Genomic DNA, 23,587 nt, shown 5'->3' on the forward strand with positions numbered 1-23,587 from the left:
GATGTGTTATAAATGTTAGCAATTAGTACGTTTTTAGATTTATGTGAAAATATGACATAAATCCTATTACTACTAATCGTACTAGTAGATAGAGGAGATCCAGTTGAGCATGTATAAAAGGTTAATACATATAAGATATTCCTTCTTTACTATGTTATGAAGAAAACTTGACTTTATGAAATTAATTCATTGATAGTTGCTTGCAGTCTGCGTTCCCTGTGTAAACTATATTTATTCCTTTCATTTTGCGTTTAGCATAATAATATTAGGTTGTAAGGTGCTGTTGGTTTTCTAAAATGGAGTCAGTTTGAGAAAGTCAAATAGGTAGTAAAACTATAAATGAAAAATTTAAGCTGATTAGAAGATACAGTTCACATTGTTTTATGTCTATATATAGGTTTAGAAAAGTTTGGAGGTGTGGCACAGTTTGTTTTTAGGGTCTTAGTGTGTGAAAACATGTTGCAGAAATATCCTCAGTGCGTCTGTCCAGATCAGATGTAGATGAGATGTACATGTTGCTGAACTGTACAAGCAGGCACAATATTTACCACAGCATCACTTGGCAACTTTGCTTTATTTTAATCAAGCCAGCCTAAGAAAATCAGATCTTCAATTTGTTTAATCAAACAATCATCTACGTCCAAAAGACACAAATACTCTGACAAAGGGGGGATGTTCTTTTAAAAAGACATTTAGAGCAGCTCATTTTTTTCACCACAAGTTATGGTCCAGCAATCTAATTTACCAAGTATTTCTGAAGGATAATTAAACGGGGCCAGAAAAAATAATGTTCTTTACTTGTTCATTTAAACGTCTTATGTTTTCTAATGATTTAAAACAGAGTTCCAGTGTTCTTAGTGGCAGACTTATTGTAAAAGACTTGTTGCAAAAGTAGCTAAGAAAGGAAGTTAACTGACAAAGCACATATTCAATTAAAAGTTAAATTAATAAAACATTTGGCCTTTGGGCAACAAGAGGATGCAAACCATAAATATTAATGATATGGTGTATAGCGATATTTATTACTTATTGAAATTAGTTTGTTGTCGACCAGGCATTGCCTTTTCTTGGCCTATTCCCAGATGAAATACAGCCTCGCTACCTTTGAGCAGATAAACTTATTTAAAGCTGTTCTAACATCACTTCACTGTTTCTGGTGGAAAACTGTGAAACGGCTCTGTCAGAAGCTACAGATCAAAAGCTAACTTCTGCTTGTGACAACAGAACCCGGTTGCCACCATTGTTGAGCTCAACTGTAACAGGAACATGTTAGAAAGGCTACAGAAACCCCGGAAATTCATTTAAACATTTCGTTTCTTGCTTACATTGGATCAGCTGCTTATTAGATGACCCTATCTGTAAATTTGATAGACAGCGGTCGGAGGTCCGTCAGAATAACCAACAAAATGAGGCACGCTTGTTGTTTATATTATCAGATTTTTTTTTTATTTTAATACAGTGCATGTGAAAAGGTCAGGTCTGCATATTGATAGTGTTATATATTTAATCCTATGTTTTATTTTATTTATTGCTTTCATCTACTGCGGCGTCCCCTTTAGCAGCCGGCCAACGGCTATGTGGCCTTTGCCAAGAACCGCCCCCTGCATATCAAAACAAAAATATTGTCACCTGTCGTTTATTAATGAGAAAAAAGCATTAGAATGTGTGACAAGGGTAAAAACTCCGATGTTGTTAGTATCTGGTGTAGATTTCACTCTGTTTCCACCAGGAAAAAAACTTTAACCTTTTGATGTTTGTTGTTCCTTTCCTCATTCTTGCTATTTTTTGGTTTCTCTCCCATACGTAAGGTTTATTTACCTTGTAAGCGTTTTTTAATAGACCCGAGCTAAGGACTGGCTATATTGACTTAAATGTTATCATGACGATTTATGTGTCGACTAAAAGAGGTGAGAAATACCAGTATTGCAAAGTTCAGCATGATTTTATTTGCCATGAATTCTCATTGCTTACAGTCCAGATCCTTTTAAAAGCAATCGCCACTTTGAAACAAAAAACTATGCTACTAAATAATGTTAATCAATGTTAATATCAATATTAATGTCATTTTGAAACATAAATTAAACATTTATTATGATGTGAAAAACCATTAAAAAAAAATTTTGTCAAACCTAAAATTTCAGTTATTAAACAAATTTTAACATCAGACAAATATAACCTGTGTTGAAGAAAAAAAAATTAAAAAGTCTCACGCTCACCAGATAGTTATTTTCCATTAATCTTAAAGATGGCCAAAGAAAGTCTGTTAAACTCTTTGAAAACACAAATCATACTTAATTCTGTTGCTTACAAACTAAAGACAAGATTAGTTAATGTATTTATATGTTTTGGTATCTGGTGCGCACAGAAATATTTTTTTTCTTTCAATGTCCCTTTAGGGACTGTGTAAGAACCTGAGTAAATGCAAAATATTTTTTTCCAATTATGATTTAATTTATTAAGAAGAAGAAGCTACCCAAACCAACCTGACCCCAAGTGGAAAAAGTAATTCCTCCATAAACCTACTAACTGGTTGCAGCAACAACGGCTATCAAGCAATTTAGATAATTTGCAATGAGTCTTTTAAATCCCTATGGGAGGATTTTGGTGCCATCTTCTTGGCAAAATTTGACAGTTTAATATATTTATCATTAACCCTTTGCTGACTAAATCCTCTGGCTGCAGTCACGCACATTCCATGAAAAACAACCATGGCCATGTTCCACTAAATTAAATCATCACTCTGGTATGTTGATTACTATCTGAAGTATTTCTGTTTCAGTAGCAGGATAAATAGTCGGAAAGTATAAACAATACCTGTGGTTGGTGGCTTGAACAGAACATTGCAGTTGCATCGCCAGGAAACAACTTGCAGGGAATTTGGGATAATCATACACGACAAGTGGGACATATAGGAGAAAATGTTAAATAATGTCTTCAGTGTTATCGGATCGAAACATCTGCAACCTGTTTTCAGACTGACAGAGTTCACATAAGAAAAGTAGAGTTAATATCTTTTTCCCAGCATATGTAGTCTGAAGAAATACAATTAATAAAAGTTTATAATCAGACGGGGAGATTTTACAGTGCCTATGTTGGTACTTTTAGAAAGGAATGACAAGGTGTGTGTGTGTGTGTGTGTGTGTGTGTGCGTGTGTGTGTGTGTGTGTGTGTGTGTGTGTGTGTGCGTGCGTGCGTGTGTGTGAGTCCTGTGACCTACTGTCCTCTAACACTGCTCTGCTTTACAGAGAGCTCATGCTGTATTTGGTAAGTGTGTTTCAGTGTGAGCGTGTAGATGCACACGCATCCTACACTGTCACTTACCCCCTCGTGTTGTTCAGCACATGCTCCTCTGTCCGAAGTCTGCACACTGGCCTCTTTGTACTAACTGGGTTGTCTTTCTCTTTTTCTTGTCTCTTAATCTCTATCGTCCCCAAACCTGAGCCGTGTTCATGTTTTTGCCACGTCATCAAATCTTTCCCTCCCATCTCTCCCTCTGCTCTTTCATATGTTCTTGCTGTCTTCTCTCTCACCTCCTAACGTCCTCCGTTATTTCTTTCTCTCTTCTCTTTCCTCTTCTCGGCCCTGGTGACTGTGCCATATTTGGGCCTATGCCTTGTGTGTATGTGTGTTTGTTTGCGTGCGTGCGTGCGTGCGTGCGTGCGTGTGTGTGCGCTACACTGCTCCGCTCTACGTATCATCTGTGTGTTTGCCTGCTCTGCAGCGGAGGAGACACAGACCCCGTGGAAATAACCTCAGTGTATGTACTTCTCTCTCCGTCTCTGTCTAACTCCATTCCCCCCCTGGGTTTTTTTCCATCCCCTTTTGTTGGTTAACGTCGAAATTGCAAGCTCATTTTTCCCCTCCATGAGTGCCATATGGGTTGCTTCAACCAGAGTTCACTTGATCTCAGTTTAGTTGTCATTTGCTAAACTGATTATGCTTTTGGGCACTATTTCTCTTACGTCACTTACGTCTTTAAACATTGTTGCAATTGCTGGATGTAAACTTAAACTTAAACTCTGCTGAGACTTTAATTTGAATCATGTACCTTGTTGTAATGACACCAATGTTGCCGATTTAGCAGCGAACACTCCGGGTAAGTTTGGCATGACCAAGGAGTGAATATTTGGAAGTTCACCTCATTCTCACTCTTGGAGTGTTGGAGGATGTGTGATTCTGGGGGCCTTTTCCTCCACTAAAAGCCACGAGAGCCTTCTCAGAGTGCATTGCATCAGCAGTTCTTTGAAATACAAGGTCATTTTAAATCCAGAACAAGCATAACAATGGCCTTTTAGAGAAAGCTGAAAATAAAGTCAAAATGGATCATTATCATTTCTTTAAGCAAAATAGAATCCCAAATATATGTCCACATTGAAAACAAAATGAGTCACTAGACACAAATGTTCTTTTATAGCCAGCACAGTGCAACAACCTGAATCCTGTAGAAAAAAGTATGTTGAAGAGAAAAGAACATAAGATTGGGCCAAGGGGAAATCCCTCCCTTAGCATGCTTCAAAAAGGCCCAGAGGTTTTAGTTTTACAACTAGATTTATTTTCTCACTAAATAAATACACTAAATGTTTGATATTTCTAAATGTTTTTTGTCTAAGATTATACCACTACAGCAAAGATGGATTTATTTTAAGACTTTTCCTTTTTGTGGTGGGTGGGCAATTCAGAGATACTTTTCTGCTCGCTGCAGCTTAAACAACAAACACATTTTTCAAGTCTCATCAAGTTTATTAACTTTCCCAATCAGTTCTTGCAGCAAGATGTTTACTGGATTGATATTCATTCATTTTCGTAAAAGGTTATAGCTTTTTAAAAATACAAACTCTGAACCTCCAAGCGCCCAAAATATCAATAAATGGGAAAGGCAAACATAATGAGAACATATTGATTCTCAACTCAATAAAGATCCATTTGATAAACCCATTCCCGTGTCTCTGAAAAAGAAAAACAGGACATCACTAAGTCAGCTAACAAATGAACTCCTAAAACTGTGCTATCATATTTACCAGCATAAAGAAGAGTTTGTTCAGAACACACTTCATATTCGGGGTCTTTAGAAGTCTTTAACATCAGATATGAACAATGTCAGCATATTTATGAATATTTTACTTTCCCAAAACTAATAGAATACAATAAACAGAAAAGCTTTGTATGATTTGTCACCTGGTACCATATGAAAGTTTATTAAAGGGCAATTTGCTTTGGTTTTTGTTGTATATTTTCAAAACAGACTCTCCTTTTGTGTGAAAGAAATGAAGCACACCCACCTGGAACTCCATGTTGCTTTCATCAACTGGGACTTTTTTTTCTTCCTTATTCAGCTCCAGTTTGTTTTGCCTTGTTTTTTTTATTCCCCTATCTATCCAAGTGTCTCTTTCTGTTCACTGTAGTTTCTCTCTTTCCCATTTTTTCTTGTGTTAGGGTCACTAACCATTGTTTGCTAACTGCAATCTTCCCCAGAGATTTGCTCATATGCAGCATTTGAGAGTGTGTGTGTGTGTGTGAGGGTTATTATGCATACAGCAGTGTGTGTTCAAATGTGTTGCATCTCTGCTGATTGGTTGAACAAAAGCATGGACTACCCTGATATGTGGATATGCTGGCCCATCTCCAGAGTTGGCAGTGTGCCGGCATGTCGTTGGTCATGCATGATTTGGCAGAGTTTCACAGCAGATGTAAGAGGCCGCAGCAGGAGAACAAGGGGAAGTCGCTTGTTAGCCAAGACTGTTTGACCATAATGAATGTAATTCCCCCTCAAGTCCAAATCACGAAACCAAGTCGTTCTTGAAAGTTACGGGCTTTAATCACACGGAGCATGATAGTGTGCCGTGAGAACTGCTCGATACACAGACAGAAAGCAAATAAAAACAAATTTCAGTGCAAAAACATCAAAGAAACAACGCGACCATACATACATGACGCAACAGAAATTTGTGACGTTACATCTTCACTGTCAAACAAATATAACAGTAACAAACGTAAATGTACCTCATTGGCCGCTTTGCTTGAGAGAAAATTAAAATCTTCTGTCCTTCAATGCACTTTGCATGTTATTCAGTCTTCTTTAATTATTATTGAAGTCCAGCCAGAGGAATCAACGAGGTGTCTGCCTTGTAGCTCGATCCAGAATGTTCTTAATAAACAGGTAGCAACACTCAAAAGTTAACACCCCGTCAACACGCAGCAGCAAACTTTGGTTCCCCCATATCACAACAAATAATATACATGAAATACCGGAAATTAAAACTTTCATATTAAACTATTTTTGCTAGAAATGTATGTATTTATGAACTCTATATTTTTAACCCAATATTTACTAATCTATTATTTATTTATTCTGACTTCGATGGCAGCTACACTCCCACCAAATCACTTGTGATTTTACACAAACCTACAAACTAAGTTAACGCTGGATGATAAGACACATTGCAAGAAAAATGTGGCAGCATCACTCGGCTTCAATCAAGGTCACCGTCTTATGGATAGGTCTCTCCAAGTAGACTGGCTTCCCAACGCGTTTTCCCTTTTTATCCAAAGTTGAGTCACTGATCAGCAGTTGCACTTTCCTTACGCAACCGTCTTCTGCAGGATAGACCTTTGTGACCTTTGCCAACTTCCATTCTGTTCTTGGGGCAGTGTCATCTTGGACGATCACTATATCATTGACCTGAGCGCTTCTGCGCTTTCGTTGCCATTTCTGACGCGGTTGTAAGCTCAACAGATACTCCTTGCACCATCTGGACCAAAACTCGTTGGCTAAGTATTGAACCTTGCGCCACCTCTTCCGAAGATAGAGGTCTTCTCTTTCAAACTTCCCAGGTGGTGGAAGAATGATAGAGGACTTAATTGTCAGTATATGATTAGGTGAAAGAGGCTGTGGTCCCGTAGGATCGTTCAGTAAGTGAGCTGTTAATGGTCGACTGTTAATGATTGCCATTACTTCATAGAAGTAAGTCCTCAGTGAAGAAGTATCGAGTCGATTGGAGGACTGATCCAGGATAGACGTCAGCACACTTCTTATTGTCCGAATCTGCCTTTCCCAGGCACCGCCCATGTGGCTTGCTGATGGCGGATTCATGACAAACTCACAGCCCAGTATCTTCAGGCGTTCTTGATCCATCTCCTTCAAGGCCTCTACGAACTCACGCCTGGCACCGACGAAATTGGTGCCTTGATCGCAGCGGAGTTGTCGAACATTGCCACGTATGGCTACGAAGGCACGGAGAGCGATGATGAAAAAGTCTGTGGTCATCTCTTCTAGGAGCTCTATGTGAACTGCACGAGAGCATAAGCATGTGAATAACAGGCCGTAGCGCTTCGACTCCTTCCTTCCATCCTTGACATAGAACGGTCCGAAGCAGTCTATTCCGCAATAAGTAAAAGGAGGTGTTTCTTCCATACGGTCGTGCGGCAAGTCTGCCATTTGTTGATTCTCTGTAGAACGTCTAAACCTTCTGCACTTGAAGCACTTGTTAATGCAGGATGACACAGCATGACTGCATCCGAGTATCCAAAATCCGTTAGCTCGTAGCTCGTTGACTGTTATGCCACGTCCTTGATGTTGCACTTGTTGATGATAATACTGTATGAGCAGTCTTGTTACGTGACCTTTGGCAGGTAAAACGACGGGATGCTTGATGTTATAGTGCAAATCAGCATGCGTCAGCCGACCTCCCACCCTGAGGATTCCTTGTTTGTCAAGGAAAGGGTTCAGTTTGTATAACTTACTGGTCTTAACGAGCTCCTTCCCATGTTGGAGGGTTTGGATTTCTTCTGTGAAAGCTTCTCTCTGAACAAGACCTATGATGGTAGCCTCAGCATTACTCCTTTCCACCAGACTTGTGGCTTCATTCGTTCTTGGGAGTGAACCTTTCAGCTCCTTGGCAAGTCGCGTGAGACGAGCAATGGCCTTGACCAATCTTGTCCAGCAGGAGAACTTAAGGAATCGATCCAGCAGTGAAACTTCTGTAGCTGAAGCCTTGTGTACAAAGACATTGCGTACTTCAGGGTCTTCTGCTGCTAAATTTTCCACCTCAACATTCCCACTGGGAAGTTCTTCACCCCAGAGAAAATCAGGACCAGAGAACCAGTTGGAAGCAATGAGCTCCTTTGCCCGCAGGCCTCTCGATGCATGATCGGCGGGATTGTCTACTGAACTCACATGTCTCCACTGATCTGGTCTGGTGCTGTCTTTAATCCGCTGGATGCGATTTGCCACAAACACGTGGAATCTTCTTGCATCATTGTTCACGTATCCAAGGACGACCTTCGAGTCCGTCCAAAAAACTTCTTGAGCAACTATTTCTAGCTCCTTTCTTAGCATGTCACTCATGCGTACAGCTACGACTGCTGCCGATAGCTCAAGTCTTGGCACAGTTGTGACCTTAGTGGGGGCCACTCTGGCTTTGCCCATCACTAAGGAGCAGTGGATTTGTCCTGTTTCGCTAATTACCCGAAGGTAAGTACATTCTCCATACCCCAGGACACTCGCATCGGAGAAGTAATGGAGTTCATACCTTTGGACTTGCTTGAACTCTGATGGGAGATAACATCGCTGAATCTTTAAGTCTGCCAGGTTTTTTAGGTCCAGGAGCCAAGACTCCCACCGTGGTCTCAGATCGTCTGGCAGCGGATCATCCCATCCAACCTTGTCGCGGCACATCTGCTGAAGTATTTGCTTCCCGATCAGAATAAAGGGAGCGACAAAGCCCAAGGGGTCAAAGATGGAGGCCACAGTTGACAACACTCCTCTTCTTGAGAGTGGGCGTTCGTCCACCACCACTCTAAAACTGAAGTGGTCTGACGTGACGCACCATTTCACGCCTAGCGCTCTCTCCATCTGGGGTTCACCCAGAGCCAAGTCTTGACCATTCGACGAATCTGCACACTCTTCCTTTGGGAGGGATGCAAGCACCTCTTGGCAATTAGAAACAAACTTGTGGATGCGCAACCTTCCAGAGCTGCAGAGCTGTCTGATTTCAGCAACCAACTTTATGGCTTCTTCTGGCGTTGAGACACTTATCAAGCCATCATCGACATAGAAGTTTCTTTCGATGAAGTGGATTGTTGCTTCGCTGAATCGGCCTTGTCCTTGTGCGGCGACGTGTTTAAGACCATAGTTCGCACAGCCGGGTGATGAAGCTGCACCGAATAAGTGCACTTTCATTCGGTACACTAATGGCTCTGTCTTGATGTCCCCGTTGTCCCACCACAAGAACCTGAGATAGTCCTGATCTTCTGCTCTGACCCGAAACTGGTGAAACATGCGCTCAATATCGCACATTACGGCTACTGGGCCCTTCCTGAATCGACAAAGGACACCTATCAAGGTATTAGTCAACTCTGGTCCAGTGAGTAGATGGTCATTAAGTGATACTCCTTCGAACTTGGCTGAACAGTCAAACACCACACGGATCTTCCCCGGCTTCTGATGGTGGTAGACTCCGTGGTGAGGAATGTACCAGCAAGAACCTCGTTGGAGTTCACTTTCCGGGACCTTCTCAGCATCTCCACAGGATATGATGTCGCTCATGAACGCGACATAGTCCTTGTGGTACTGCTTGTCCTTCTCAAATCTCCTTTTTAGACACCTGAGCCGATGATCTGCACCCTTAAAGTTGTTGGGCAGACACGGCTTGTCTTCTTTAAATGGCAATGGCATTTCACGCTGTCCATTCGCTTGTATCTTTATACCCTCCTCCATTTTCGTGATGAAGCGAAGGTCATCCTGAGAGAAATGAGCGTCCTCCGCGTTTCTCTCACTGAAGTCGGATTCAAGCACTTTCAGCACATCTGTCGGAACAAAAACTTCCTTAACTTGGGTTCTGCATATGTACTGAACTTGACTTGTTAGGTCACTAGGTGACTGTAGACTTGGTGTGACTTGTTTCACAATGATTCTGTGGCTGCTTCCAATAGCATCTCCATAGTCAACACAGGGATTGACGCAGCCAACGATGCTCCAGCCAAGATCGGTCCTGACTGCGAATGGCTCGTCATCCTTGCCTGATACAATTTCTCTCGGCAACAGGGCTTGGGAACAATTGTACCCTATGAGCAGGCCGACATCGCAGTCTATCAGAGGAGCGATCTCTTCAGCAAGGTGCTCTAAGTGAGACCATGCTCTTGCTGTCTTGGGTGTAGGAATGTGGCTTAGACTAGCAGGGATGAAGTCTCGTGAATAAGTCATGGGAAGAGGGATTTTCTTGGAGGAGTAAAACCCTCTGACCTGTAACCCAACTAACTTGTAACTTGGGATTACAGTCTGTTTGGATGCAAGTGTGGAAAGCTTTAATTGCACAGGCTCCATCTGTGTGTCAAGAGCCTCTGCTCTTTCTTGCAGGATGAACGTGCTATCGCTCTGACTGTCCAGAAGAGCGTATACCAGAACTTCAGCTTCTGGGTTTCTTGTCGTTGACAGCCAAACTGGCACTATAGTGGAAGCATATGTGTTGTTCCCACTGTGCATGACTTGGTTTGACATAGCTGTGCTTGCTACTTCAGTAGTAGCAGACTCTGTGTCTCTGGACTCTTTAGACCTTTCCTGTCCCTTTGGAGGTTTTCCACTCTCCCTTTGTCCATCAGCTTGGACCTTTTCATCCGCCTTAGCACGGTCTTCATGCAAGCATGTGGGATGCCTCCCCTTGCACACATTGCAAACACTTCTCTTCTCACAGCTCTTTGAGTGGTGTCCTGGCCTTAGACACGCAAAACACAGTTTCTTTGTCTGCACATACTTAACTCGCTCTTTAACAGGCTTCTCCATTAACTTCCGACATGTCTGAATACTATGGTGTGTCTTCTCACAAAAAATGCATCCCTTAGCATCGCCCTTTCGTCCCTCAACATCTGGCCTTTCTTCAGATGCACTTACTAGCACCTTTACGCCAACGTTACGGACCTTAGACAGCTTTGCTCTTTCAGCATCACCACTCTTCAGAGCATGAAGTGAAGTCATCGGGTTGCAAGCTATCTTGGCTTCTCTAGACACAAACTCAACAAAGGTGTGGAAACTCGGAAAGTCATGTTTCTCTTCTTCGTATTCCATTACCTTTCTGTTCCACCTGGCAGTGAGCCAGTCAGGGAGCTTGCTGAGTATTCTTTGGTTTTCACTGCAGTCGTTTAAGACTTCAAGACTCTTAATATGACTCATGGCTGCTTGACAGCCTCGCAGGAAGTCTGCAAATTCTCTCAGCTCCACGCTGTCTTTGGGTCCAATCTTTGTCCATGAATTCAGCTTGTCGCGGAAAGCTTTAGCGACCACAAAGGAGTTGCCGTATCGTTCTTCTAATATTTCCCATGCTGAATCATAGGCTTTCTCAGTCCCCACCAGGAAATAACTTTCAATTGCTTTCTTTGCAGCTCCTGTGACATACTTGCGGAGATAGTAAATCTTTTCATTTACAGGAATGTTCTTCCGGCCTATAAGGGTTAGAAATGACATTTTCCAGTCCTTGTACCTGATTGGATCTCCGCTAAACATCGGCGGCTCTGGCACTGGAAGACGGCTTGTGTTTATGGATTCTGCTATCGCTTCAGCAAGCATTATTGTGCTGTTATCGTGATGAGTGGAGCGAGCAACTTGAGAAGTAAGCCTTGGGACTTCATGGTTTGTGGTGGGAAGCCTACAGGCAGGCTGTAAAGGCATGCTGTACTTTAGAGGAGCATTAGCCTTAGGTGAATGCCCTGACGGGTTATGAAGAAGATCTGATATGTCTTCATCTGAACCTACATCATGTTCGTAGACTTGCAGTCTTGCCCTTGCAGCATTCATTCTTTTAGTTGCTTCCAAACACTTTAACTGTCTGCGTTTCTCCTCTAGTAACTTCTGTCTTTCAGCATTTTCTGCTTCTTGCCGTGCTCGTCTTGCTTCTTGTTGTGCTTGTCTTTCAGCGTTCTCTGCCCTTTGCTGCGCTAGCTGCCTCCTGTTCTCAGCCTCAAGCCTTTCAAGCTCCTTTTCTTCCTGTTCCATTTCTGCTAGAACCTTCAAGGTGGCTTGGGTTGCAGCATACTCTGCTTCCGCCTCCTGCTTCTTTGTGGAGGACACACTTGAGCGTCTTGAAACATGTCCCGAGGCTGGGCGGCTAAACATGGACACTTGGTCTTCTTTAGATGAAAACACTGAACCAGTGTCACCCCATGGAGCTTGTACAGTTGGTAAATGCTTATCTGTGTCTTCATCCTGTAGAACATGTAGTCGTTCAATGAGTTGCTTTGATACAGCATCACAGGTGTCCACCCGACGCCGGGTGTCTGCATCCGGGACACTGTGTTTACGAATATCCTCATAGCGTTCTTTCACTTCGAGATCAGCAGTATGAATTTGAATTTGATGTTCGTGTAGAGCGTCGGTTGAGTTGGGTAAGGAGAGTGTCTTTTTGGCCTCTTTTGCAAGTATTTTCCATTTTTCATATGTTTTGTCAAAATTGCGTTGAAGTTTCTTTAATTTTTCATTATGTAGCTCCCGACCCTTCTCAGTTAGTTTCCTTCTCCTCTTGTCTTCAGCAACATCAGTTTCTGTATTCGCTTGAGTTTTCTTTGCAGGATCTTTTCCAAAAGCTTCATCGTGAACAGACCCCTCTTCTTCTTCTTCATGAGTAACTTCTGGGTTTTGCATTTCAATTGCAATGTCCTTATCAGCCATTTAGTATATTGTGACTTAAACTGGTTTGAGAAGTAACTTTAAGGAGCCTAGAGCTAATTAACTTGAAATAAATTGTTTTGCAAAATGAGCATAAATTTCCCCTTAGAAAATTATTTTAGATCAGTTAAACTTCTTATGCTTTAACGACCTATTCTTTTTTAAAGGCTATTTTGAGAAATCAAAACATGAAAATATCAATAACGTTAATATTTATGTAGTAAAAATTAATAACTATAGGCAAAGAATAAGGTCACAATATTTAAATCAGATCACACCAACTTGAATGTCAAGTGGTAACTTAAATGACAAGATACACTAGACTTACACTAGATTTATGTAAGATGAATATTAAATGAGAGCACCCTTTAAAACTTAGAATCACTGAAAATAGGCAAATACCGGAGTACTCCCTTTAAACAAAAATATTTCTCAGAATTACTTAATGTTGCTTAACACTTAACCAATAAACATTCAAATATCACAGGCAACAAATATGTAGAATATTCCGAAAAGTTATCACATTAAACCTTAGTTACACTTCAAACTTAGCAAGCGTTTTTTTTTTTTTTTTTTTCTTCTTTAGCAGTTGTAAAGGCTACTCTACGTCTTCACATTTAACTTGGCTCAAACGTGCTTCACGTTGGCATAACCACACAACTGTCTTAGGTTACTGGCAGGTTGCATACTGTCCTTTGACGAGTGGCTCCTCCCAAACCTCGAACATCTTCACAGCTCCGACGACGAGAGACGGGCGCGCGCACTGGCTCCTTGCTGCTGCTGGTCACGCTCTCCCCTCGCGTCGCGGTGGCTGAGTTCTCACTGTAATTCCCCCTCAAGTCCAAATCACGAAACCAAGTCGTTCTTGAAAGTTACGGGCTTTAATCACACGGAGCATGATAGTGTGCCGTGAGAACTGCTCGATACACAGACAGAAAGCAAATAAAAACAAATTTCAGTGCAAAAACATCAAAGAAACAACGCGACCATACATACATGACGCAACAGAAATTTGTGACGTTACATCTTCACTGTCAAACAAATATAACAGTAACAAACGTAAATGTACCTCATTGGCCGCTTTGCTTGAGAGAAAATTAAAATCTTCTGTCCTTCAATGCACTTTGCATGTTATTCAGTCTTCTTTAATTATTATTGAAGTCCAGCCAGAGGAATCAACGAGGTGTCTGCCTTGTAGCTCGATCCAGAATGTTCTTAATAAACAGGCAGCAACACTCAAAAGTTAACACCCCGTCAACACGCAGCAGCAAACTTTGGTTCCCCCATATCACAACAAATAATATACATGAAATACCGGAAATTAAAACTTTCATATTAAACTATTTTTGCTAGAAATGTATGTATTTATGAACTCTATATTTTTAACCCAATATTTACTAATCTATTATTTATTTATTCTGACTTCGATGGCAGCTACAATGAAGCTTTGTCTTGCTAAACAATTCTGACCTTGGGAAAGTAGCTGATGCATGATGCGTTTATGCACAATTTTACATTTAACTCAAACCAGTCTAAGCAGAATGCTGACGAATGTTTTAGTGGCCTACAAGGGATTTTGGAAATACCTGTGGCTGTTTTCACATTCTTCTGGCAATGTTTGAGTAAAGAGGATCATTGAATTTTACCATTAATGATATAAATTTACACAACACCTAACCACATTTATATTAAAGGTTGTTTTTAATTTATTTTGTATTTTTGTATCTCAGATACAAGCACATATCATGTAGATATAAAAATATTGTATATTGTATTTGTTTCAGTTTAGCAAAAAGTAAAGTTTTGGAAATTCTCTACAAAGGATAAAGGACATTAAACCAAATGATTTATGTAACATGTGTACACACGGGTATGAAGTAGTTTGGGAATAGGGGAATGAAATGGACGAGGCAAGTAAATTAAATTACAGGATAGGGAAAGTAAATGAGGATACAAATTGCTAAAAGGTCGAATTGGCCTGGACCTTCTGTAAGGAAAACAGAACAGCTTTTGCTGATGGCGTTGCATAAGCTACTTTTTAAATTAAAGAACATCATTATATAACTCTTTCAACATAATGCTGGTTCTATTTTCTATGCAATTAAAATTGGTATAACGGTACATCTGAACTAATCAAACTGCTATGTCAACATGATTGCACTGGACAGAAGTAAGTCCAGGATCTAACATCATTCACAGAAACATTTTACTTAGTCTCCCTTGGACACAGCATTTTTATAAGGTCACAAGTGTTTTTATTCATATAAAGAAAATGTCTATGGTCTTTATGAATAGTATAACAAAAATATGAATAGGAAATTGTTCTGTGCAACAATACAAAAGTGTAATTTATCCTAAAAATTAATACTTCAGATTGTGGTGACGTTAATTATGATATTAAAAAACATTCATATGTGTAGAACTAGTAATAGGAGTACTAAACATTATAAAACCTCTTCTTTAAGACCAACTGGATTAAACAGTTAAATTTTGTTGACTGAAAACCCCTTTTACAAAACTATGACTTTTTTATCTGCAGCAGAAGAAAATGTTGCCGAGATCAATCTTGAAATAAAAACATATAATTCTCAAAAAAAAAAAAACTTGAAAATACAGGTATAACATATCTTGCTAAAGTAGGCTGAGTAAGTGTGCATGCACTGTACATAGGGGAGGTACATGGCTTCTGTAGAGTTGTTCAAAAAGTACTGCTGTTTGTTTAAAGTGCAGTATACAGATGTTGTGAGGCTTTGCAGAGGTCTCACAGTGTCCTGTTCAGAAACGACAGGAAATAACAAAAATTCCTTCAAGATAACACAATGTGTTAGAGTAGCTTAAGTTGATGCTTGTTGTTTTGCATGTTGTCTGCTGTCGGTATTCCCATCTACTATCTTAGCTTCCTTACTTATGCAAGAAATGCCTTTATGTGTCAGGCCTTACTTTCAGAAGTTTGCATAGGGTTAACATGCTAAATGATCACAACTCTAGACTCTACTGTGCATGCTTTGCAATCCCATTAACCAAACATTTCCAGACCCTTTGCTCAAGCTCTAAGATTATGGAACACTGTTATTTTCCCATAAACAAGATGCCCGAATCCAATAGACAACATACTTGAAAGGCCTACCGTATAACTGTCTTTGCAAAGTAATGATTAACTATGGCTGCAAGTTTGACAAGCAAAACGTAACAGATGTCACACAGAAACAATCATTCTGGACATTTAAACAATTCAACAGTTTCTCCCAGATATGTGTGTGGCAGCCCGTTATTTTATTAATAATTTTAACTTGGGCCTTATTTGCCAAATAATAACACTAAGGCTAGTTATCAACACTCTAATACAAAGTTTTATTTTTCTCAGTTCTCAATAAATTCAGTTAAAAAAAAAGGTTAGTGTATTTTTTTTATCTAAATACAAAAATCTAAATGCACTTTTCATATGCTGTATGTAAGTTTCAGGCAATTTTCTATTTGTGGCCAGTCTTCTCTGTGCAGTTGTGAAATCGAAGCCTTCTCTCATTAGAAAAGGGAAACAAACACAATATTCTCAGACTGAGCCATCAGGTTGTGTTTGGAAGAAGCTTTCACTTAGCATCATTGTCATATATTCTGATGGAACTACGTTTTTTCAGCACTGATGTGCCATACACTGAGCTATACACTGTATACATCTGTATAATATGATTGAACTTGACTTTGTAAAGTGCCTTGAGATGACATGTTTCATGATTTGGCGCTATATAAATAAAATTGAATTGAATTGAATTGAATTATTACGAAAAGTATTCGCTCAGACATGCAAACCGTTAAATTCAAGTGTTCCAGTCATCTCCAGCATCTAGGCAGACAGAATGCCTCTTAAAAAGTTTGCAAATGATTGGGTCACACCAAAGCGACCCACAGTGCTCCAAACTTGGTGAGAACAGTTTGAGGATGTCCCCCTGCTTCTTCAACATGACTTTACACCCAAGCACAAAGCAAGATCCACGATAAAATGGATGGATGGCCTCCTTATCTAACATCAGTGGAGAGCATTCCAAGAGGAGTCAAAGCTGTTAATGCTCTAAAATTTATGGATTAAGACCAGGATGCTACTTAAGTTGTATGTGAAGGCAGATGAGGGAATACTTTTGACAGTATGGTGTAGGTCGGAACAATATAAGTTATTCTATTTCAAATCGCCCTCACTGGTCTAAGGAGCTGGAGTCAGCTGTTCGCACTAAACAGATTCTCTGTCCTTCACAAGAAAACAATGCAGACTGTAAAACAAAACTATGAACTCGCTCTTCTGTGAGCAAATTTCATACACCTAGACATGTGGTTTGGTTCTGTAATAGTTTACCATCTTAGGCAAAAATAAATTCCATAAGACCCTAACTTTATTGTCTCTGATGAAGAATTAAATCAAGCATATCACAACAAAATTCGGTAGCAAAAAGATCTGTAGTAATTGAATGAGTATAAATTTCTAGGGAAGATATCGCCTTTAATTATCGTTATAATAGTATATCTATCTAATAAGGATGGCTTTCTAGGTTTGCTACCCAAGTAGGAAATGTGGCTGCCAGGAGTGGAAGTGCGGTGCCCTCCTCTGCAATGTGCATGTGAGGCATGGTTTTTACGGTCCTCTTGCTTGTTCTCTGCCTCTATCTGTCCTGCCTGTCAGTTGATATCAGTGTTTGTTTGTTTCATTTCTTCGTGTTTTTGTGAAGACGTGGGATGATTTGCTTTTGCATATTTTTAAATGCAGATTACAGGCATGAGTAATGATCAAGTGTTGTAACAAATTAATAGAGAACACCATCCAAAAACCTCACACTAGGTTCAGGCTGGGGACAAAAACAAAACCCAGCTTTAGTTATCCATGTGCACTGAAACTACAGCTAACTTCCTATTTGGTCCTGCTGATACGAGAGTGGTAATAGATCGCTAACATGTATAACTCTGTGAAAAGTAGTAAGTCAAATTAGGGCGTCTTCCTCAGTTTCACAACTGAAAATAAACTTCAGCTTTCAGGAGGCAATGAATTCAACTTATTTTTCCCCCCCTTTTCTTTCTCTCACCTCCATTGTTGTCCGTATTTTTTCCTCCATCTTTCCTTACCCTTGCTCCCTATTTCTGTATTTCCTTCTACCCATTCTTTTGTCCTTCAAGACCATCACCGACAACAGTCCAATGCGCCGCTCTACCTCCAGCCTAGTCCACGGGCGTTCCGGTCGTGGAGTGAGGCTGGATGACTACTCGCTGGAGAGGGTGGTCTCTGAGGAGGGGAGACACGGCGGTGGACGCAGGCACAGGGACCGAAGTCATCGCACTTCACAGCGATCACTGACCAGATATACAGACGCCGACACAGGTGAGTCTGTTCAGCGCTCTTTTTAACATTTAGCCAACAGTAAATAAAATCAGGCAAATACTTTTTTTTTCATTTGTAGAATCTGTGAATTTGTCTCCAATGTTCACTAGTCTGCTGTAATCTACAATGGAGCAGCAATCTCTTATTTTTTATAATAATAATAATTATTATTATTATTATCATTGCAATGCCTTTATGGAGGAATTTACCTGCCAAAAATCAAGAGATCACATTTTCATTTTTGTATCGTTGCCCTCCAAATTTGTAGTGCTTGCACTCAAAACTTCTGCTTTCTTTCAAATATGCTCTGTTCTCCCTCAAATCTTTGTTCCCACGTTCACATTTAATGCTTTTTGAACAAATATCTCCACCTGCTTGCCTCTTCATCCACTCAAAACGGGCTCTCTGCTTGGATCAAAACTGTGCTCTCAAGTTTGTCTTCCCTGCTTGCAGATTATTTTTTATATAATCACATCATGATTGTATTGTCGCCTAACAACCGTTCCAGACAATAGAGTCACAGTGTGAAACTGCGAAGAAACAGCCTTTTTGGAGTCTGCTTGTTTTCTCCTGGTAGCTCGTATGGCAACAAGACATTGCTGCATCTCTTCAACTGACCATGTTAAATAAAAACACATATTGAAGCAATAATTAAAATGTTCCATATAAAAATGAATAATATACTATACATTTAACCATTTTTTTATATTTGCTTTAATAAACGTTTCTGTAAATAATAACCATAGTGCCCATTCAAAGTAAAAGCTGACTAGTATAGAAAAAAAACAACAGAAAAAATATAATAAAGTAAAATAGTGAAAAGGGGTGATTACTACATCCGTGCAGGGTCGCAGATATTTAGACAAAGAGAACAGAGATTTGATGTCTGTCATGTAAATCAATGCAAAACTAAGAATCGCAGCATGTATAACAAAATATTTCCCTTTAAGTTTTGACCTGCTAAAACCCTTTAAATTTACAAAGACAAATTATTATTTTAAAACCATGACTTTTTGACAACTATAACATAAAGTAGTTTTTCTCTTTATCCAGTAGGTGGCACCAAGTCTATTGTTGCCACACAAGCACACCCCCTAGAACAGGGGTGTCCAAACTTTTTGGTACGAGGGCCAAAATTGTCAAGTAAAAGGAACTCAAGGGCCAAAAAATTAACAAATTTTTTTTTAAACAAAAAAATACTGTTAATTTTTTATTTTTAAATAAGTAAGTCAGAATTTTTTGTAGGAAATTAATGTGTATATTATTGTAGATCCAAAATTAAAAAAGAGTTTTGCTCATCTGTTGTATTCATCCAGTTTGCAAATTATTTTAAATAATTTAATTTGACTCTTTAACGGTAATAAACTGAGCTCTTTTTGATCTAGCAATACAAGAACAGTATTTGGATCAGTTGTTCTTTGAAAACACTTGCTGTAATTAGCCAATTTTAATAATTGAATTCAAAGCAGATTTTAATGCACTAAAGTCTGCATTTGAGTTATTAAATATCATTGGATATATGCTACTATGATATTAAAGGTAACGTCAAAAGTGTTTTTACTAAACGATGAATACTTTGTCTTGTACTTAACATTTTCCAATGTAGAATTTTAACTTTTCTGTTATAATTTTGTCCTAATTAAAAACTAAAATCTTCTATCTGCATCAGCCAGCTGTGCTAGAGGACCAAATATTTCTTGAAATACAGTTGGGGGGGGGGGGGCACCCAAATTCAGTACAGGGGCCACAAATGGCCCCCAGGCCGCACTTTGGACATGCCTGCCCTAGAAGGAAACAAGCGCACCCAAAGAAAACTGTTCCCTGGCAGCTGAACGCTGTCGTTCTGTTGGCTAGGCGATGATACCAGTTCTGTCCGAGAGAGAGCAGTGAGCCGGGAAGACAGACTCGAGACCGTCTTGACAAATTCATGCAGAGAGCATGTTATTGTGCATAGAGAAGGAGGGAAGAGAAAATATATCTGTGGAAGAAGCATTAGATCTGAGTGGAGAATCAAAGCTTTGAGGGTGAGCAGGATATATTTGAAAGAAAGCAGTAGTTATGAGTGCAAACAGTACAAGTTTTGAGGTAAAGATATAAAATCTTTCTTTGAAATTAAAACATGAGCTTTTGGTTTTTGGCAAGAAAATTCCCCCAAATCCTTTTTAAAGATTTAAAATGTATGGTCTTGTTAAAGTAATGTTATGTAGCCTATCATCCTTGGAGTGTAAATGTGAAATGCATGATTTTGTGTGATTTTTTTTCCCCTGTGTATGAAAAAAATTAATCACAGGATACCATAAACTTCCTTGCAAGAGTATTTAAAACCTTTGAACATTTCCACATGTAGCTATAGCAAGTATGTTATGATGTTTGATTAGTCATATTAATGATAAAAATATTCAAACTATATAATATATATCTAACTGGACTAGTTTCTGAAGTTGCAGGTAAAACTCTGAGTGTAGGGTGAAAATAGACAGAGACAAAGGGACTGTAATTTGAGTTTGATGGTACCATATATTGAAGAGGAAAAATCATAGACCAACAGACACCAAATAAATTCCTGAATGGCCATTCATAATAAATATATACAGTACAGTTCAGCAGAAGACAATCAGTCAATTGAAGTCTAATAATAAAGTGCAAATAGATCATCCACATTTCAGATTCCTCCCAGTCTATGTAACCCGGGTTACATACACTTTGAAGGTCCTTGTGGGAGTCCACCAGCAGAGTGAGCCAGAAAACCTGTAAAAAGTGCTGAAACAGGAGGAATCTCCCAAAAAATAATAATAAAAATGCTCAATCTGAATACCTCTATGCCGTCCAGCAGGGTTAATTCCCTAAACATAGAGCCAGAGCTTTATTTAGTTAGATCAAAGTACATTCATGGGTCAAAGTCCAGACCTAAATCTAATTGAAAATCTGTATCAAAACTTGAAAATTGCTCTCCAGCTAATTCGAAAGAGTTTGAGCGACCGAAGAATGGTCAAATGTTTCTGTCTATAATTGTGCAAATCTATTGGAAACATGTTTTCATCAGAGGATTAACTCAGAGGCATTAAATCAAATGCACGGCACACTTGTCAAATTTTCCCACAACCTTTTAAAACCACACACGGAAGTTTGTGGTTGAAATGTGACAAAGGTTTTCAAGGGTGTAAAGACCTTTAAGGCTCATTCTTAATTTAAATCCAGGTCCAAATAAATATTCGAAAGGAAAAGCTAAAAAGAACCCCATTTGAAAAGAGTCCAGCTCAGTAATTGTATGAGCTAATTGGATCCTACAAAATTCATTTAACAAAGCTGACATGGTTAAGAAAAATTATAGTTGACAAACTGCTGAATCTGATCCAAAATCCTTTATTAGACTACATGGACCTGCTTAAACGGTATCTTTTTGAAATACAATTGACTTCCTAATTCTTGTTGATGTCTATATGAATTTTTAATGTTGTTTTATTTAGTTTTGTTTTTAAGTATACCGTTTTTCTTATGTGAAAGAGTATTTCTTTAATGTTGCCTGAACAAAAAGCTTTTGTAACCTTCATGTCCAACTTTGACAGGTATCATATCTATTTCATGTCTAGGTCTGGGCACAGACCTCAGCACCACGACACAGTCAGGTGATCTGCCTCCCAAGGAGCGTGAGCGGGACCGTGGGCGTACCAAGGACCGGCGTCATCACCACCACCATCACCGTCATCACAACTCAATGGACAAGGAACGCTATGACCGCCATGACTACCCACATAGACATCCCCATGACCGCCACTGGTCCCGGTCTCCCAGCGAAGGGCCTGACGGACGAGGTCACAGACAGGTGAGCTCCCAAAATAGCAAGCTTTAATAGCAGTTTACCAAAACAGTCTCATATACTCCCTGCCGTTTATATTCCTATGAATGTGAAATGCCTAAATATTACATTTTTACCTGACAGAGTTCAGTATAATACAGTATATTATCGGTCATCATCGTTGGTTCATCAAACCTCATGTTATGATAGGTGTTTGTTAGCTATTTCATTTATTTTTGTAAATCTAACTAATTCAAATAAAATGTTTAAACTTACTGGCAGACATGTCGAAATGATTCACATTTATTACTCTGGTAGACATATAGATTCCAGGGTTTAGAAACACGTTTTCAAGAAATTGAAGTAATGACTCGAGCTTTTAACTCAAAAATGTAAAAGTACTGGTTTCAAAACTGCTTAAAGCATATAAGTAAAAGTAAAAAACTGCTGTGAAGGGCAAAAACTTAGGCCGCACCACAGGGTGCTATTGTGTACCATCCCACACCCCCAAAACAGCAACTTTCTAAAGGCCATAATGACTAGAGTGTTATGTTAATACGTTAATGTTGGGGCTAACTGTTTCACACAGATATATGCCCATTGAAAACAAGCTAATTTTAGCACAATGCAGATATATTAAAGGACCATATATGTGTTCTACTGAGCATTAAGATAACTGGTTGCTTCTAAGTATTGTAATGGTGAAAAAAGTCAAACTTCAGAGGTTATCAACGATGACCTCATTGACCTGTGTTGGAATGTAAATGTACATCCAACTTTAGCAGCAGGAATCTGGGATTACAACAGATTACAAAACCGTTGTATCCGAGGCAGGTTTAGTAAATATTACCCTCGTATGGTTGTCTATATACAGTAGACAATGCCGTCAAAACTAATAATTAATCCAAGTGATTAATCAAAAACAATACCTGATATTGATTCCTTACTGATGTCTGCTTTGCTTAGTTCTAGAGCACAATGTCAAATTTAACTTTGCATCTGAGCATCTTGAAAAAGAAATTCAGCTACAGGCAGGGATGTACAAAAGTCTGCTGTGTACTCCTTATAATTTTTAAATTGCAAGGAGAAGAAAGTACAGACAATTGCTTGAAAATGTAAGGAGTAAAAGTACAAATTCGGGTCAGAAATAATGACTTCAATAGAATTTGGACAACCAAAATTTCTACTTAAGTTACAACTCTGCTTCACGCTACATCCAGGTTTTACACAATATTGACAAATTATTGTTAGACAAAACTTCATTTGAAATACCAAAATTCTGAACACATTCAGGTAGACAACGGTATTTTGTAAGATTACAAGAACATAGTTCTTCTGTTCTATGACTTTGTGTACTTTACACAAACTCAAGGGCAGAAGTCCTGAGAAGTCCTTATAGATTCCTCCAGCTGCAGCATTTGTCAGTGTGGTAACCACACCCACGTCCAGTTGCTAACTGATCCCAAATATTTGTCGGACGCTACACAAGACAATTATTCCGGTTTGAACATGTGTCAGGCTGCAAGAACTCCAAAAACGAGCGCTGCAAGAACGTAATTATGTATAATTTTGTTCTTGTAGCACTGGGGGAGAGAATCAGTTTTCTCTTTTCTTTGCATTGGCCCTTTTTGTCTTGTGTGCACAGGCATGCATCAGCAGGTTCCTCTCAGTAACTGCATCACTAGAATAACTTACTTTCAGTAGCAAGCCACGCAGTGACTGTACAAATCTCTCTTTTCGCCACCTGATCAGTCTGTGTTTTGCTAATGGATTATCTACA

At 39.4% G+C, this 23,587-nt stretch overlaps 2 protein-coding genes and 1 long non-coding RNA gene across 23 annotated transcripts in view; 2 read left to right on the top strand and 1 right to left on the bottom strand.

Moving 5' to 3' along the window:
- LOC118565163 (voltage-dependent P/Q-type calcium channel subunit alpha-1A-like) overlaps nt 1-23,587 on the top strand; it is a 91,832-nt gene that overhangs the window by 58,904 nt on the left and 9,341 nt on the right. For 10 of the 21 annotated variants that reach the window (XM_036144867.1, XM_036144868.1, XM_036144865.1 and 7 more), the window contains 3 exons: nt 3,722-3,757; nt 17,810-18,011; nt 21,578-21,834. In XM_036144867.1, the coding sequence (XP_036000760.1) occupies nt 3,722-3,757; nt 17,810-18,011; nt 21,578-21,834 (495 nt within the window). The remainder of the gene's footprint in view (nt 1-3,721; nt 3,758-17,809; nt 18,012-21,577; nt 21,835-23,587) is intronic. The other 11 variants (XM_036144872.1, XM_036144869.1, XM_036144870.1 and 8 more) reach the window with 3 other exon arrangements.
- LOC118565166 lies at nt 4,522-14,200 on the top strand. The gene is made up of 2 exons (XR_004932227.1): nt 4,522-5,755; nt 14,098-14,200. It is a non-coding gene; the product is annotated as an uncharacterized LOC118565166 (long non-coding RNA).
- On the bottom strand, nt 5,755-9,139 carry LOC118565165. Its single transcript, XM_036144873.1, has 2 exons — nt 6,001-9,139; nt 5,755-5,847 (listed from the first exon to the last, which is right to left on the bottom strand). Exon 1 carries the CDS (start codon nt 8,849-8,851, stop codon nt 6,461-6,463), a length of 2,391 nt encoding a protein of 796 aa, XP_036000766.1. The 5' UTR covers nt 8,852-9,139; the 3' UTR covers nt 5,755-5,847; nt 6,001-6,460.

The sequence above is a fragment of the Fundulus heteroclitus genome, chromosome 13 (assembly GCF_011125445.2).
Source record: "Fundulus heteroclitus isolate FHET01 chromosome 13, MU-UCD_Fhet_4.1, whole genome shotgun sequence".
Lineage (NCBI taxonomy): Eukaryota > Metazoa > Chordata > Actinopteri > Cyprinodontiformes > Fundulidae > Fundulus > Fundulus heteroclitus.